The following is a 15,713-nucleotide window of genomic DNA, read 5'->3' as shown; positions in this document are numbered from 1 at the left end:
TATATATAGTATAACATGGTATATAATGCCTGTTTTGGTTCAAAAGCTGTCTAGGAACCTAGAAAATAGGATTGTTTTAAAAGATTCCCAAGTCTGAACACAGTTTGAATTTACCACTGGGTAAGATTCTCCAAGGGCTTCCCAGGTGGCTCAATGGTAAGGAATCTAGCTGCCAGTGCAAGAGACACGGGTGCGATCCCTGGGTTAGGAAGATCCCCTGGAAGAGGAAATGGCAACCCACTCCAGTATTCTTGTCTGAATAATCCCTTAGACAGAAGAGCCTGGTGGGATGCAGTCCATGGGGGTCGCAAAAAGTTGGACATGACTGAATGACTAAAAATGCATGTGGATTTTCCAAAGTTCTCCTAATTTTCCACCAAAGAAATGTTTCTCGTTGAAGAAAGGCATCTGAAGTATATATTACAGTTTTATGACAAGTATTTTCAAAGCATTGACAGATACAACATACTTCAACCTGCAAACAGACGGAAAGCCATCTGAAAGACTTGACGTTCTCTTGAAATTAGGGTAAAAAATTTATGGCTTTACTGTAGATCTGTGAAATGTAAAGTCAGATGTCAGACCCACATTTATTTTATCTTTTATTTTCATATGAAAATAGATTTTAAACAAAATCCAAAAATAACTTTTGGCACTATAAATAAAGAGGAGCCTAAGCATGTTGTTTTTAACCTAACTATAGATTTTACCAGTTTATAGATTCAGATCAGCACTGGTTTTATAATAATGCATTTCAAAGGTTAAAAAAAAGAAAACCCTCAGCCATGTAAGACCCTGGTTTAAATAGTATACAATATTCCCATATGTACAGGTGACTTACAAAAACACTGAGAGTTGCTGTAGAAGTGGAATAAGCTACAGTGGAGTTTACAGCATCTGAATTGACTGGATCTTGATAAAAACCAAGTGGCATTCTAATGAAGTTCGTGAGGTAGTGGAGAAGGTTATTTCCTCATATTTAGGCAAGACAGTCTTCCTCCATCTGGCTGAGCCACTCGTCCTACAACAGGATGGGAAAGGATTAAGGGTGAATTCCTGCAACAGTAAAAACAGGTTTTAGCTAAATTCACAGAACTAGATGATAGCATCTGGCTAACAGGTAAAATAAATATATTTGAGTACTTCTTTGGAAAAATGTTTTAGGAAAAATGTTTTAAGATGAACCACCATACAAAATTACCCAGGATAAAAGTTAGATGGTTACTTTGCTTAAGACTATGATAAGCTACAACTCAACATCTGCCAATTGAAAGTGCTAGTTATTTATAAATAAAAGAACTTTTTGTAACATGTACCCTGTGAGCAGGAAGCTGAGGACAGCATCAGTGTCGGTAACTGTCTACTGATTGTGATGGACCTTGTGGAACTTGATGGAAGGAGCTCTGGAAAGAAGGAAGATAAAACTTTAGGCTCAGAAGCCAGCCCCCTAACTTCAACCTAGTTCAGATTTTCATCCCACATACCCCTAGATTAAGACTCCGGGACCCAACATACTTCTAACAAACCCCTCTCTACGTGCTGTGCCTCTCCCGCCACCTCTGTTCCCTTCCTGGACCCGGGGTGCCTCGGGTCTCCGGCTGCCACTGGAGCTGAAGACTTCAGCTGGTGCCCACACCCCCGCACACCTGTCTCCCGCTCTTCCGGGCTCACCTCCAAAGTCACCTCTACAAAGCTCTGTGCCTCTGACCTTCTTCCTGCCCTGAGGCCCCTGACGGTTTTGGCCTGTATCTGACTTGGGTCCTACCGTGGAAGATTTAAGGTGATCATATTCACATCTTGGCTCTGCTGCTAATGAGCAAGCTATGTGTCTATTAAAGACGCAGACTGGCCTTGGATGTTCTTGGGCTCAGACACACAATACACTGCTCTGTGGTAAAGAGAGAGGTCAGCCTCTAAATCCTGGTTTTGTGTTTCGCTGTGACCTTGACATCATTTTTTGTTTTCTACAGTGTCTTTATACAGGAGGACGAATGCTAGTTCCCAGGAGTAAGTGAGGCAGTACGTGTAGAGTGCTAGCACACACAGGCGTGCAGAGGCGCTTCGTCGCGTCCGTACGCACTGCGGCCTGCCCAGGCGCATGTCCGTGGGACTCTCCAGGCAAGGATGCTGGACTGGGTTGCCATGCTTTCCTCCAGGGGATCTTCCCAACCCAGGGATCGAATCCACATCTCCCACATCGCAGGCAGATTCTTTACCGCTGAGCCACCACACCCACACTCTAGGCATGCAAAATGGTAGCTATTATCTGTCTGACAGGAATACTGTCTTACTATTTACGGATTCCATGAATATATTTTATGTTCCTCCTAAATAATTACTAACCTCATCTAGGTCTCACACAGAAAACCTGTGAAATCTTGTGTTGTGCTTTTTTTTTATAGACTCTGAATTAAGAGTTCAGACTTCGCTTAGGACTAACAATTGGCACAATCACCTTTCCCAAGTGGACAGACTAAACTGGGACACAAGTTGGCTTCAGAGGTCCAAACTCTTATATTTTTTACTGTGCCACATGGCTTATGGGATTTTAGCTCCCCAATGAGAGGCTGAACCCGGGCCCTCGGTGGTGAGAACACAGAATCCTTAACCACTGGACCGCCAGGAAATTCCCTAAACTCGTTGTATTTACCAAATAGACGATAAGGAAATCCAAAAGTGGAGAGCCTTCATGGGAGAGTTAACTATGTCCCTGTTTCCTAGTTGATTTCCTAAATCAGCAGCTTATCCTCTTTACACATTTACTACCAACCAGTTGATTCCAGTTTCCCAGGGACCATGACAACTTTTGCGAGTCTTCCCTAAGACAAGTTTCCCCGAGATTTGAAGGTGACAGTCGTGTCCTTCCACCTTCAAATCTTGGGGAAACTCATGCCCTTTGGGCTTCCCTGGTAGCTCAGATGGTAAAGAATCTGCCTGCAATGCAGGAGACCCCGGTTCGATTCCTGGGTTAGGAAGATCCACTGGAGAAAGGATAGGCTACCCACTCCAGTATTCTTGGGCTTCCTTGGTGGCTGAGCTGGTAAAGAATCCGCCTGCAATGCGGGAGACCTGGCTTCAGTCTCTTGGTTGGGAAGATTCCCTGGAGAAGGGAACAGCTACCTACTCCAGTATTCTGGCCTGGAGAAAAACCATGGACTGTATGGTCAACAGCACCACAGAGTTGCACAGGACTGAGCAACTTTCACTTTTCACTTTTTCGTGTCCTTCTGAGTCTAACTCTAGGCTGTGGGCCTCAAAGCTTTCAGGGACTTTCCATGTACAAGTCAGACCACTTGTGAAGAGCCTCCTCCTACCTGACTTGGTCCAAGATGGGAGTCCTCTGCAAGGGAAGATTCGAGCTGAGACAGAGTGGCTGACGACGTGGACTCCACAGACGTGCTGGTGACCAGCTCCCCTAAGGCGTCGACCTGCCTCCTCAGGCTGTGTAACGTGCCCTCGGTCTGCCGCTTCCCTTTGCTTAACACCTCTGCCTGCTTGGACATACAGTGTCGGAGCTGGGCCTGGAAGCATTACGGGAGGACTTAGGGCTTTACAGGGGGAATGTGTCAGAACTAGTAACATTTGAAAGGCAAATCTGTCAGAACACAGAAGTGGCTGCTGAAAATCCTTGTCTTCAAAAGTTAAAAAAGGCGGAGCGGGTGGGCAGGTGCCAGACGGCTCTTCTGCGTCGTCACTAACTGGACCTTAAACTCGGCCTGTGCGCTCCAGTCACCACACTCGGGGTTTCCGCATCCTCCTCGTTAGACGCCTGCTCAGACTTGGATGATGGGTTTACACTGATATCTTCAGTGTTTCCCAGTGTTTGGAATCCTCAACCCCACACTGCTTCCTGGCTTCCCCACGGCACCTCTGAAATGATCCTCTAATTAACGCTGCCAGCAAGCACTGTCCCACAGAACCTTCTGTGACGACAGGAATGTTCCATGTTCTACATCTGCTGCCCTCTATGGTAACCACTAATCATGTGTGGCTGCCGAGCACGTGAAATGTGGTAACTGAATTTTTAACCTGGTTTAATGACAGTGAATTTCCATTTAAACAGCCACGTGTGGCCAGAGGCTATCTGATGTTAAGCGCCTTCACTCACTTGGAACTGCACGTGGCTCCCTCTTAGCCCTCGAGGCGAGTGGCTGCTCTCCAGAGACGCACACTGTCTGTCCTCTCTGGTTCTACCCGCCTCACTCTCATTTCCCAGCTCTCCACTATACTCTTCACTCCTACATTTTTAAGTCAGGCCTTAGGAAGCATCACTACAAACAAAGCTAGTGGAGGTGATGGAATTCCAGTTGAGCTATTTCAAATCCTGAAAGATGATGCTGTGAAAATGCTGCACTCAATACGCCAGCAAATTTGGAAAACTCAGCAGTGGCCACAGAAAGGGAAAAGGTCAGTTTTCATTCCAATCCCAAAGAAAGGCAATGGCAAAGAATGCTCAAACTACTCCACAATTGCACTCATCTCACACACTAGTAAAGTAATGCTTAAAATTCTCCAAGCCAGGCTTCAGCAATACGTGAACCACTGAACTTCCAGATGTTCAAGCTGGTTTTAGAAAAGGCAGAGGAACCAGAGACCAAATTGCCAACATCTGATGGATCATCAAAAAAGCAAGAGTGTTCCAGAAAAACATCTATTTCTGCTTTATTGACTATGCCAAAGCCTTTGACTGTGTGGATCACAATAAACTGGAAAATTCTTCAAGAGATGGGAATACCAGACCACCTGATCTGCCTCTTGAGAAACCTGTATGCAGGTCAGGAAGCAACAGTTAGAACTGGACATGGAACAACAGACTGGTTCCAAATAGGAAAAGGAGTACGTCAAGGCTGTATATTGTCACCCTGCTTATTTAACTTATATGCAGAGTACATCATGAGAAACACTGGGCTGGAGGAATCACAAGCTGGAATCAAGATTGCCGGGAGAAATATCAATAACCTCAGATGTGCAAATGACACCACCCTTATGGCAGAAAAGTGAAGAAGAACTAAAGAGCCTCTTGATGAAAGTGAAAGTGGAGAGTGAAAAAGTTGGCTTAAAGCTCAACATTCAGAAAATTAAGATCATGGCATCTGGTCCCATCACTTCATGGGAAATAGATGGGGAAACAGTGGCTGACTTTATTTTTCTGGGCTCCAAAATCACTGAGGATGGTGATTGCAGCCATGAAATTAAAAGATGCTTGCTCCTTGGAAGGAAAGTTATGACCAACCTAGACAGCATATTAAAAAGCAGAGCCATTATTTTGCCAACAAAGGTCCATCTAATCAAGGCTATGGTTTTTCCAGTAGTCATGTATGGATGTGAGAGTTGGACTATAAAGAAAGCTGAGTACAGAAGAATTGATGCTTTTGAACTATGGTGTTGGAGAAGACTCTTGAGAGTCCCTTGGACTGCAAGGAGATCCAACCAGTCCATCCTAAAGGAGATCAGTCCTGGGTGTTCATTGGAAGGACTGATGCTGAAGCTGAAAGTCCAGTACTTTGGCCACCTGATGCAAAGAGCTGACTGATTGGAAAAGACCCTGATGCTGGGAAAGATTGAGGGCAGGAGGAGAAGATGACGACAGAGGATGAGATGGCTGGATGGGATCACTGACTTGATGGACATGGGTTTGGGTGAACTCCAGGAGTTGGTGATGGACAGGAAGGCCTGGTGTGCTGTGGTTCATGGGGTCGCAAAGAGTCTGACAGGACTGAGCGACTGAACTGAACTACTCCTTGGAAAGAAAGTTATGACCAACCTAGACAGCATTTTGAAAAGCAGAGATATTACTTTGTCAATAAAGGTCCGTCTAGTCAAGGCTATGGTTTTTCCAGTGGTCATGTATGGATGTGAGAGTTGGCCTATAAAGAAAGCTGAGCGCCAAAGAATTGATGCTTTTGAACTGTGGTGTTGGAGAAGACTCTTGAGAGTCCCTTGGACTGCAAGGAGATCCAACCAGTCCATCCTAAAGGAAATCAGTCCTGAATATTCATTGGAAGGACTGATGCTGAAGCTGAAAGTCCAATACTTTGCCCACGTGATGTGAAGAACTGACTCATTAGAAAACACCCTGATGTTGGGAAAGATTGAAGGCGGAAAGAGAACGGGAGGACAGAGGATGAGATGGTTGGATGGGATCACTGACTCGATGGACATGGGTTTGGGTGGACTCCAGAGTTGGTGATGGACAGGGAGGCCTGGTGTGCTGCAGTTCATGGGGTTGCAAAGAGTCAGACAACTGAGCGACTGAACTGAGCTGAACTTACAACTAAATCCTAGACACCTATTTTCAGCTGCCTACAGACAGACACCCTTCCCTGTGTCTCATGAAGCCTTCAAGCTCAACATATCCTGAGCCAAACAGCTTCTCATTTGACACCCAAGCCTAGTTTTCTGGTTTCCCCAATCCCTACCCCGATCCTTGGCCTGTGAGCTGTGTTTTGATCAGCGCATCTCTATTTTCTGTCTGCAGGTCCTGTCAGTTTCAGCTGAGGCAAAGCAGCGTTACCTAGGGTTAGGAAGCCTGCGCTGAGCACCAGAGCACGTGGTTCTGAACCCCGGCCTTGGTGCTGACTAACTGCGATGCCGACCCCTCTGAGCTTCGAGCATGTGACCTACAAATCTGTTGCGCCGGCTGCGAGAGAGCACTCTCCCGCTCTCAGCAGGCCAAGCATCTTATACTTGTTTTTCTTTTAAAAGGGCCACCTTGAGTCGGTCCTCACGGTGCCGCAGCTTCTCCCGGAGCGCTTCTCCACGCCAGTGCTCATCCTTTTCAGAGGAAAAGGGAGCCATCAGAGAGTGAGCAGCACCGTCACAACCAGCCCGCCCTTCCCTCCTCCCACCCTCCAGTCCATGTCAGAACTCATCTGGGGCGGTGGGGACCAAAGGGCCATTTTAGGAAGTCCAGGGAACAGCAGGATAAACAAGCCCTTACCATTATGTGAACGCGAGAAAAATGTAGTTTCTCTTCCAAAGGTGATGGCTTCTCACTCAGGGCGAATGGAAAGTTCTCCTTCAAGCTCTCCAGCCCTCCGTCTAGGTGTTCGCTCCTTTCCAGAATGGCCTCCAGGTCTGCTGGCAGCTCCGGGAGAAACTGGTTGAGGTTCTTCAGGCTGGCTCTGATCTCGTCTTTCACTTCAGACTTAAGTGTCCTCATCGCTTCACTGATTTCTACTTGTCTTCTTTCCAGATCTTTCTGGTTTACCATCTACAGAGCGAGTGAGAGTCAAATACCACCAAGTACTGGAACTGAAGCGTTATTATTTAATGATTTAATATTTTAAATACAGGTATAATATACTGAAAGACCTACAAATGTTACTTATTATGATTAGAACTGTAAAAATTTGCGATTTTTCCAGCTACTCAAGTATGTCTAAGCTACGAGTAAACGATTTTACTGGCCTTCTGACTGGAGCCACGCCCGTTTGGAGAAGCCAGGGCGGCGCTGCCTGCAGGTGGCCCAGACTATGGCAGTCGGTCTCGCTGCCGCGGGGCAGCGCTGGGCGCCAGGCTCACTTCCAATAGCCGTTACCAGTGAGAGTTAGGGCAAGCTAGCTAACTTCTAAACCTCCCGTATCCTGCAACGTGAGAGCTACATGAGAATTTATATGAGGCACCTTACCGGTCCTCAAAGGAGAAAAGGGGCATTTACTGAAACAAGCTTTAAGTGGTCTAGGTTATAAATGTTAGCACGGAAAGGGGCTTAGAAAAGGTCTGCTTGAATGTTTTTATTTTACACGTGAAGAATCTGGTGGTGTGGGGAGAGATCCCTCTATGTGGCTCTGTCCATAAAGAGCTCGGTGAAGATAATACAGTCATCCTCACTGCTAACTGCCCTCCCAAATTTACAGAGGCCAAGGGGCCTTTAGAAGTAATTTTTTCCTGAGCCAAAGGGGTGTGTGTGTGTGTGTGTGTGTGTGTGTGTGTTGGGGGGGTGGTTATAGGAACAGATGAAACTAAATGGCCACGTGGGGTCATCCAAAGGACAAAGTGTAGCAGGGTCATTCGAGGCTCACTCGAGGGGCCCGAGCAGCCTGACGAGAGAGCTCTGGAGTGGGCCAGTCCCTGACACGGGCTGAGGGACACGGCGGGGTCTAGGGTGAGACCCTCCATCGAGGATGAACTATTCTCTCCTTGGCCCGGCTGCACAACAGGCCATCAGAGGTTTCCTTGGGAGTTTGTCTCTTACAGACTTGTTTCTGGCATAAAATCTAGTATTTCAACACAGCACTTTGGGACTTGATAAAATTTTATGCTGAAGAAGTGCCATTTTTCTTTCAAAAACTAACAAGTTTGGTGAACTTAACGCATTTCAAAAGTGTATCTTGGGGGCATTTTAAAAGTGTATCTTGAACAAATACTTTCTTGTGGAAAGTTCTAAATTTCAAGACTAGAAGAACAATCTGATCACTAGTCTGACAGTTTTCACAGAGCCGTGCTCCTTGTACGAGCGCGGCTGAGACACGCCCTGTGCCCAGGGCTGCGGGCGCACCTGCTTCTTGAGCTCCGCGTACTCCTGCTGCATCTGGCTGAGCTCCCGCATCAGGCGCCGGGCCCGCTCGTGGTTGTCCTGCGCCACCTGCTCGATAGTCGCCATCTCCTTCTGCATGGAGCTGTTCTCCTGCTTCTGCTCCTAGCACGGGAGGAGGAGAACGACTCTGGAGGCGCGCGCTGCTGCCTGGCACTCACTAGCTCTGAGAGTTCTTTTCCTGTCTGGCCTCCCGCTATAAAGGGATGATGGCCCAGCCTTCTGCAGCGGCGGTGGCAGAGCTGGAGCAGAAAGCCTGAAGCCTAGGTGTGCCGTGTTACCACTGAGATCAGGCGAGTCTCCCCTGCCTGGGAGACATGAGCAACGGCCACCATCACAGGCTTCCTGGGAGGCGTAAAACCTAGACATCTGCCCACTCTCTTCACAGTCCTGTTGCACGTCACTGGCTGTGAGTGGTATCGCCCTCTGGGAGACACATCCGGATGCAAAGCCACATTCACACTGCAGGGCGCCATGAACCCCTCCAAAGGGGGTTAGAAAATCCTCTTCTGGGACAGCACCTATCGCTGCCCGTTGGTCTCAAGGCATCTGAGTGCCACCACCCACAATTCATCTCAGGGATAAGAGCATGACAGATTGAGCCTCCTAGTTTTAGGATAATGACTAATTAAAGCTGATGCTGACCAAAAAGGGCACGATGAGAAAACCTGTGAGCACAGACTGCAGCTGGGGGAAGAGGCTCGTCAGAAGCTCTCCCACTCCCAAACCCCTGCACCCCCGCTGGAGAGGTGCGCAGAGGCTGGCTCGCCGACGGTGCTGTCTGAGCCTGTGATCAGCGTTCCAGCCAGCCAGCCAACTCCGCTAGGGCTGAGCCCAGACGCAGGCAAAATCTCCCATTAGCTTCAGGCACAAACTATGCACAGATGTACCCAAAACAACAGTTGGGTTAGGGACTGGGTTGCCGTCATTTATTTTCTCTACATGGAAGCTGTCACGGCACAAGCCGCCGGGGGGGGCACGGGGCACAAGCCGCCGGGACGAGGCGGGGGGCACAAGCCGCCGGGGCGGGGCACAGGGCACAAGCCGCCAGGGCGGGGCGGGGGCACTCACGAGAAGGGTCTTCTCATGGAAGGCGTCAAGGCACAAGCTGCTGGGCCTGGGCAGGGGGTATGTCATCGCACAAGCCGCCGGGGCGGGGCGGGGGCACTCACGAGAAGGGTCTTCTCCAGCTGGCTGCGCTGGGTCTTGAGCGCTTCCCTGAGGCTGGCTACCTGCTTCTCGGCTTTCTTCCTCTCCGTCAAGAACTGGTTTCGCAAGAGGCTGAAGTCTGCCCTCATCGAGTCTGCCTCTTTCTGAAGAGCCAGCAGCTCAGCTGACTTTTCCAACAACTGCTGCTCCCTTTCTGAGAGCTGTTGCTCTGAAACAGCAGTTCAGGCAGTTTAGCCCGAGGCCCTGGCTGGCTAAGGGCAGATTGCACAAGGACGTGATGCTCACTCATGCACTTTCTGCCACCAGCCAGTTGTCTAACTCTCCCCTGACCCACACCAGCGGCCCAGAAAAAGGTTCAGAGAAGGCTGCCTTTTGATGTAGTTTGTTCCTGAAGGACCTGATTCCAAAGTGACAGGCGGCCACCATTTTCTCTTTTGAGTCTTTGAGACCCGAGAGCACCAATTCTGTGAGGTGCAAGGAACACGGAGCAGACTACTGAGATGCTATTTATTTATTCACTTGCTTGTTTAAACATCTATTCAAGTCCTTCCTCCACTTTTAAAATTTTTGGCTGCTCCAAGGGGCACGTGGGATCTTAGTTCCCCAGCCAGGGACTGAACCCGTGCCCCCTGCATTGGAGTGCAGAGTCTTAATCACTGGACGCCCAGGGAAGTCCCTGGAACGCTTTTTTATAAACCTACTTTTACATAAAGGCAGGTACACGGTATTTCTTCCTCCATGGGAGGCCGTGCAGGAAAAGAACAGAGGATTTGGAATGGCATGAGTCTTATTTTCTATAGAGGAACCCATTTTCCTGGTATTTAATGGGAATCACGCATGCAGACACCCGGTGCATGGTGAGTACACTCAATAAACGATGCTCATACACCACAGTGGTATTTAACAGATTTTTCTAATCAACCTGTGTAAAGCAACACCCTGCCCAGATATCACTTCTCACGCTTCTGGCACGATCAGACTCAGCACATTTAGGTTTGTTTCAAAATGAAAAAGGTTGGGTCTGAATCAAGAGTTCCCAGGGAAAAAGGAGTAATAACCCTTTCAAAACCCAAGTCCTCAAAGTTTCCGCAGGGGAGAACATTTTGTGAACATTATTAAAACCTGAAGTCTAAGGGAAAAAAATTCATTTACTGACATAAGAACCATCTTTTGCCCTGGGGTCAAGTTCATTTATGTATGGCTCAAAAGAATAAACAGACCCAATGGCCAACAACTGTATCACAGAACTGTTAATATTGCTTTTTGTAACAGGTTGAGATGAAATGGATCACTGTTCCAAAGCTCGGAATTAATGCACTTTTATAGAAAGCCTTTAGGGCACCTTTTGGCACTTCTTTGCCTTAATATTCCACTTCCTTGAAAAAGCATTCTCAAAGAGCGACACAGTCAAGGAGAAACACCTGACCGTGTCGAGATCGAATTCCATCTCCATAAAGACAGAGTCTGCTCCCTCTGGGCCCGCCTCCTCAGCTTTCGCAGGACCCGAAGGACTGAGTGAGGGGCTGCACGGCCCCCATGCCGCTCCTGCCTCCTGCCTGGGCCACGGCCAAGGCCGGGCAGTCAGCGGGTGCCCCCCGCTGCCACGCCCCTGCCCCCGGCAGCGCTCCGGGATACTTACGGGTCTGGGAGAGCGTCTTCTCCAGGGTCTCACCCCACCTCTCCTCCTGCTGCAGAGTCCTGGCGCGTTCCTTGGCCCCCAGCACCTGGCTGAGCACCTGGTCCAGCACGTTCTTCTGGTCTGCGATTTCCTTTTCCAGCTGCTGCTGCTGCTCCTGCAGGGTCGCTCGACTGGCTTCTAACTTTTTTTCTTCACTTTCTCTCTCTTTCTGGAGTCTCTGAAATGTCTTATTAGAGAACAACCTGTTAGTCATCAACTAACAAACTGTGTCGCGCAGGAATCTTCATGGACACTAGTCGGATTCCAGTTCAAACAGAAAGTAGCGAACAGCCCACGGTGATAGAGAGGGAGTTCTCTTTACAAAGGGGGTCAGGTGGGGACAGAAAACGATTTGGCTAGCCTGTGAGGAGGGGATATGCAGGAACTGACACGTGGCCACCACGGTTCTTTATGGGGCCTGTTCTACAGTCTTAATGGTCCATAATATTAATACCAAGGGAGTCAGAGGGTTGGTGTGAAATGCCCCTCAGGTCACACAGGGCAGGTATGGGTGAGCGAGACCGCAAGCGGGAGCTTCTCAGCAGCGCCGCGCCAGGGGAAGAGCGCTCCCCGCGTGGCAGTGCCCCCCTTGCTTGCCACGCAGGTGCGGTACCGTCTCCTGCCGGGCCAGCTCGCTCTCGTTCGCCTCCACCTCAGACCCCAGGGGAAGAGCGCTCCGCGCGTGGCAGTGCCCCCCCGCGCGTGCCCGCGGGTGCGGTACCGTCTCCTGCCGGGCCAGCTCGGCCTCGTTCGCCTCCATCTCCGTCTGAAGCGCTTGCAGGTGCTGCCGCTTTGTTGCCTCTTCTTTTTGGCAGACTTCCAACTTCTTTCTGTGTTCCTGGAGGTCCTCCTGCAGCCTGGTCTGCTCGCCAAGCAGGACATCCTGGCGCTTGGTGGTGTGGAGCAGGTCCTTCAGGTCAAAGAACAAGCTCAAGCCACAGACAGAGCACCTTCTCTACCGGCGCTAGTGGCACGCTGCACCACCTAAGCCCGGCGGAACGACAGCCTGAGAGCTCCACAGCCTTCATCATCGCAGTAAACAGGCGAAGGCACCCAGAGCTGTGTAACCACTGATTCCCTCTGCCTAGTACCTAAGATGGCAGACCCTCAGCAAGAGACTCAGTTCCTCCGAAATTTAGCCATCTTGTCACTGAGGTGGGAATAAACAACACCCACCCCGCAGGATTGCTAAGACTAAGAAAAGCTGTGAACAAGCCTTAACTCGGACTGAAAATAAACCTAAAGTCATGGTTTTGTTACCATCTGAAATATTTATACAGGTTAAAAAAAATTCACAAAACAATAAATACTTTCTTTTTCAAAGAACCCTAATTAAACACTTTTGGAAAAGTTACCATATTTCTAGTAACATAGAAAATGTTCATAAGAACCTGTGTAAGACTTTTTAAAGGACAGAATACTTTAAGCTTTATACATCTTAGAAACACAGAATCTTCAAGGTAGAAGGAAGAGAATTTAGATGTCTAACCTGTAACGTACAGAGTAGAACTAAGGTCTAAAACGTGCTTGAGGTTCTTTGGAACTCAGCTCACGGCAATACCCTCACAGGACAACACTGAATCACTGCAGGAAGATGCTGAGAAGCATAAAGGCCTCATTTGTGCCACCGGGAAGAGAGGTCCGTCTGGTCCCTGAAGCCCTCAGAATGGCGGCTGACCAACTATGGGGCTCTTCTAGCCACCACCCCTTACTTACTAGCTTTGAGCAAAACACTGTTTGAATGGAGAATTCTAGGGCTAAAATAAACTAGAAAATTACTGCTCTGCATCAAAGGTTTTGTATATATTACATTTGTGTTAGATAAATGGCTCCAGAGGACCTGCTCACATGAGAAGGAACCAGCCTCTCGGACCTGTCACTCAGGCAGCCATCTGCACACCCGCAGGACACGACCAGAAGATCACATCTGTTGGGCTCACCTGTTTCGCTAGGTTCAAATGGGCTTGGACATCAGCTAGTTCCTCCTGTAATGAGTTTACTGCTTCTCGTTTTTCTACAGAAATAACATTTACATAGACTAAGAAATACATATGTATACATTTTCCAGTTTCCCATCAGTCCCCTTAAAAATGTAGACTGAAAGTGAATTTATACTTCCTTCTGTTAGGGTGTAACAGGTGACTACGCCACCCTATCTTATTCAAGGCCAAGAGAGAGGTACATGCACAAGCCAGATCTGGGCTTGGAGCCTTACGTTTTTTAAAGACTTAATATGTTTAAAAAAAAAAAAAAAAAGATTAACACGTTCAAAACCTCATGATAAAAAAAACTCACACACAATACCTAGTGTTGATGAGGTGTGTGGTTTAAAAACAGGTACCTTCCGCACTGCTGATAAAAATGTAAATTTGGTACAACCTTTCAGGAAGACAATTTGAAAATAAATTTTATTATCTGTACTGGTTTTGTCACTTACTAACTGGGTGAGCTTGAGCAAGTCACTTCTCGCTTAAGCAATTCCCAAGGAAACTAGGCTTAAGTTGGCTTCTTTAAATGGGTGAAACAATAGTTTCTACCTCATTAAAATGTTATAAGAATTAAATGATAAAATGCATATGAAACATCTACAATCATGCCCAATACACAGGAAGTGTTCAAGTATACTGTTGGCTGGAATTACTTAGTAACTTATAAATAAACAATCATGAGGATTCATAAAGATTTGGTCATAAATATGTTACTTCCATTTTTGCTTTTAAATCTACACACACACACCACCCCTCAAGGAAAGATCTGGAAGGATATTTACTACCTTGCTAGTAGAAATTATCTCTGAAGAGTGTGGTCAATAGTAATTTTTGTCACTTTGCTATGTTTTTAAAATTGTTCTCTAAGGAATATGAATTCATTTTTTAAAAAAAAAAAAGCCAGCTCTACTGAGATATAATTCACATATAATGCATTTCACCCATTTCAAGTGTACAATTTCATGGCTTTTGGTAAATTCAGAGTTGTTCAACCATCACCATACCTAATATTAGGACAATTTCTCACTTCTGTTTCTGTAATAAGAAAGCAAACAATTAAACAAAGACTCCGGCAGAAGGAAGACAGTCGCCTCCCCCGCCGTGCCCTCTCTTACCTTGGACCTGCTGCTGCATGGCCGCGATGTCTCTGTGCAGTGAGAGTTTGTTTCTGTTTAGCTGGTCTAGTTCCTGTTCCAGTTTTCTGATATCCAATTCCAACTTTTCTAAGTCTGATTGCTTTGCTTTGCTATTCTCTTCTGTGGCTGCTAAAACCCTATGATAGAAGCGAGACCATCAAACACAAAAGGTCCAAGCGCGAACACCAGACAGCGAGCAAGCAGTGTTACGTGTCACAGCGCAGCTGCGGGGTCTGGAGGACATTAATAAATTAATAATATTAATAATTTACTAAACTAACAAACATTAATAAGTATTAACAAACTGTAAGGCTCTTCAACTCATTCTCAAAAAAAACCCCTTATTTTCAGCTTTCCAAATAGAACATTTGGAAATGTTTGTCATTTCAAAAAGTGACTTGCTAAAATTGAAGTTTTATAAAAATCAGGGACAACATGGATAGCACTTATAATTCCAAGCGTGATTAAAATGGACTTATAAACTTATAAGTGAAAAAGCAAAAAACACAATTTTATGTATAATAAGATTTGTCAAAAAAAATATGTATGTATGAGCATGTGTTCCTTTACATGAATAGGAATCATACACTATGGACTGGCTTTGGTCTGGCTTCTCTCACTGAGCACAGTCACTTTGAGACGCACCCACGGAGCTGCGTGTTGTTAATACTCCATTGCTTTTTATTGCCCTGTAGTACTCTATGGCACGTTGCTACTGTATAGTCTCTAAGTCATGTCCGACTCTTTTGTGACCCCATGGACTGTAGCCCACCAGGCTCCTCAGTCCATGGGTTTCCTAAGCAAGGATACTGGAGTGGGCTGCCCTTTCCTTCTCCAGGGCATCTTCCCAACCCGGAGATCAAACCCACGTCTCCTGCATCGGCAGGCAGATTCTTTACCACTGAGCCACCAGGGAAGCCCATTCTATGGTATGCCTGTGTGTGTGCTCTGTCATGGCCAACTCTTTGTGACCTCATGGACTGCAGCCTGCCAGGCTCTTCTGTCCACAGAATCTTCCAGGCAATAATACTGGAGAGGGTTGCCATTTCCTACTCCAGGAAATCTTTCCAACCCAGGGATTGAACCTGCATCTCCTGCATTGGTAGGTGGGTTCCATACCACTGTGCCACCTGCAAGTCCATTCGATGGTATGGATACACTATCATCTGCCAATCCATTCATCAGCTGATGGGCATTTAGGGTGT

At 47.2% G+C, this 15,713-nt stretch overlaps 1 protein-coding gene across 5 annotated transcripts in view; it reads right to left on the bottom strand.

Moving 5' to 3' along the window:
• Positions 1 to 586: 586 nt before the first annotated feature.
• CNTRL (centriolin) overlaps positions 587 to 15,713 on the bottom strand; it is an 87,627-nt gene continuing 72,500 nt past the window's right edge. For 4 of the 5 annotated variants that reach the window (XM_055579515.1, XM_055579518.1, XM_055579517.1 and 1 more), the window contains exons 34-44: positions 14,488 to 14,645; positions 13,325 to 13,398; positions 12,106 to 12,294; positions 11,346 to 11,571; positions 9,709 to 9,914; positions 8,501 to 8,641; positions 6,941 to 7,213; positions 6,712 to 6,774; positions 3,315 to 3,521; positions 1,317 to 1,403; positions 587 to 1,021 (exon numbers count right to left, since the gene is read on the bottom strand). In XM_055579515.1, the coding sequence (XP_055435490.1) occupies positions 1,344 to 1,403; positions 3,315 to 3,521; positions 6,712 to 6,774; positions 6,941 to 7,213; positions 8,501 to 8,641; positions 9,709 to 9,914; positions 11,346 to 11,571; positions 12,106 to 12,294; positions 13,325 to 13,398; positions 14,488 to 14,645 (1,597 nt within the window). In that variant the 3' untranslated portion in view covers positions 587 to 1,021; positions 1,317 to 1,343. The remainder of the gene's footprint in view (positions 1,022 to 1,316; positions 1,404 to 3,314; positions 3,522 to 6,711; positions 6,775 to 6,940; positions 7,214 to 8,500; positions 8,642 to 9,708; positions 9,915 to 11,345; positions 11,572 to 12,105; positions 12,295 to 13,324; positions 13,399 to 14,487; positions 14,646 to 15,713) is intronic. The other variant, XM_055579519.1, reaches the window with a different exon arrangement.

Source organism: Bubalus kerabau, chromosome 4, assembly GCF_029407905.1.
Source record: "Bubalus kerabau isolate K-KA32 ecotype Philippines breed swamp buffalo chromosome 4, PCC_UOA_SB_1v2, whole genome shotgun sequence".
In the NCBI taxonomy this organism is placed as follows: Eukaryota; Metazoa; Chordata; class Mammalia; order Artiodactyla; family Bovidae; genus Bubalus; species Bubalus kerabau.
This window is presented reverse-complemented; position numbering and strand designations above follow the sequence as displayed.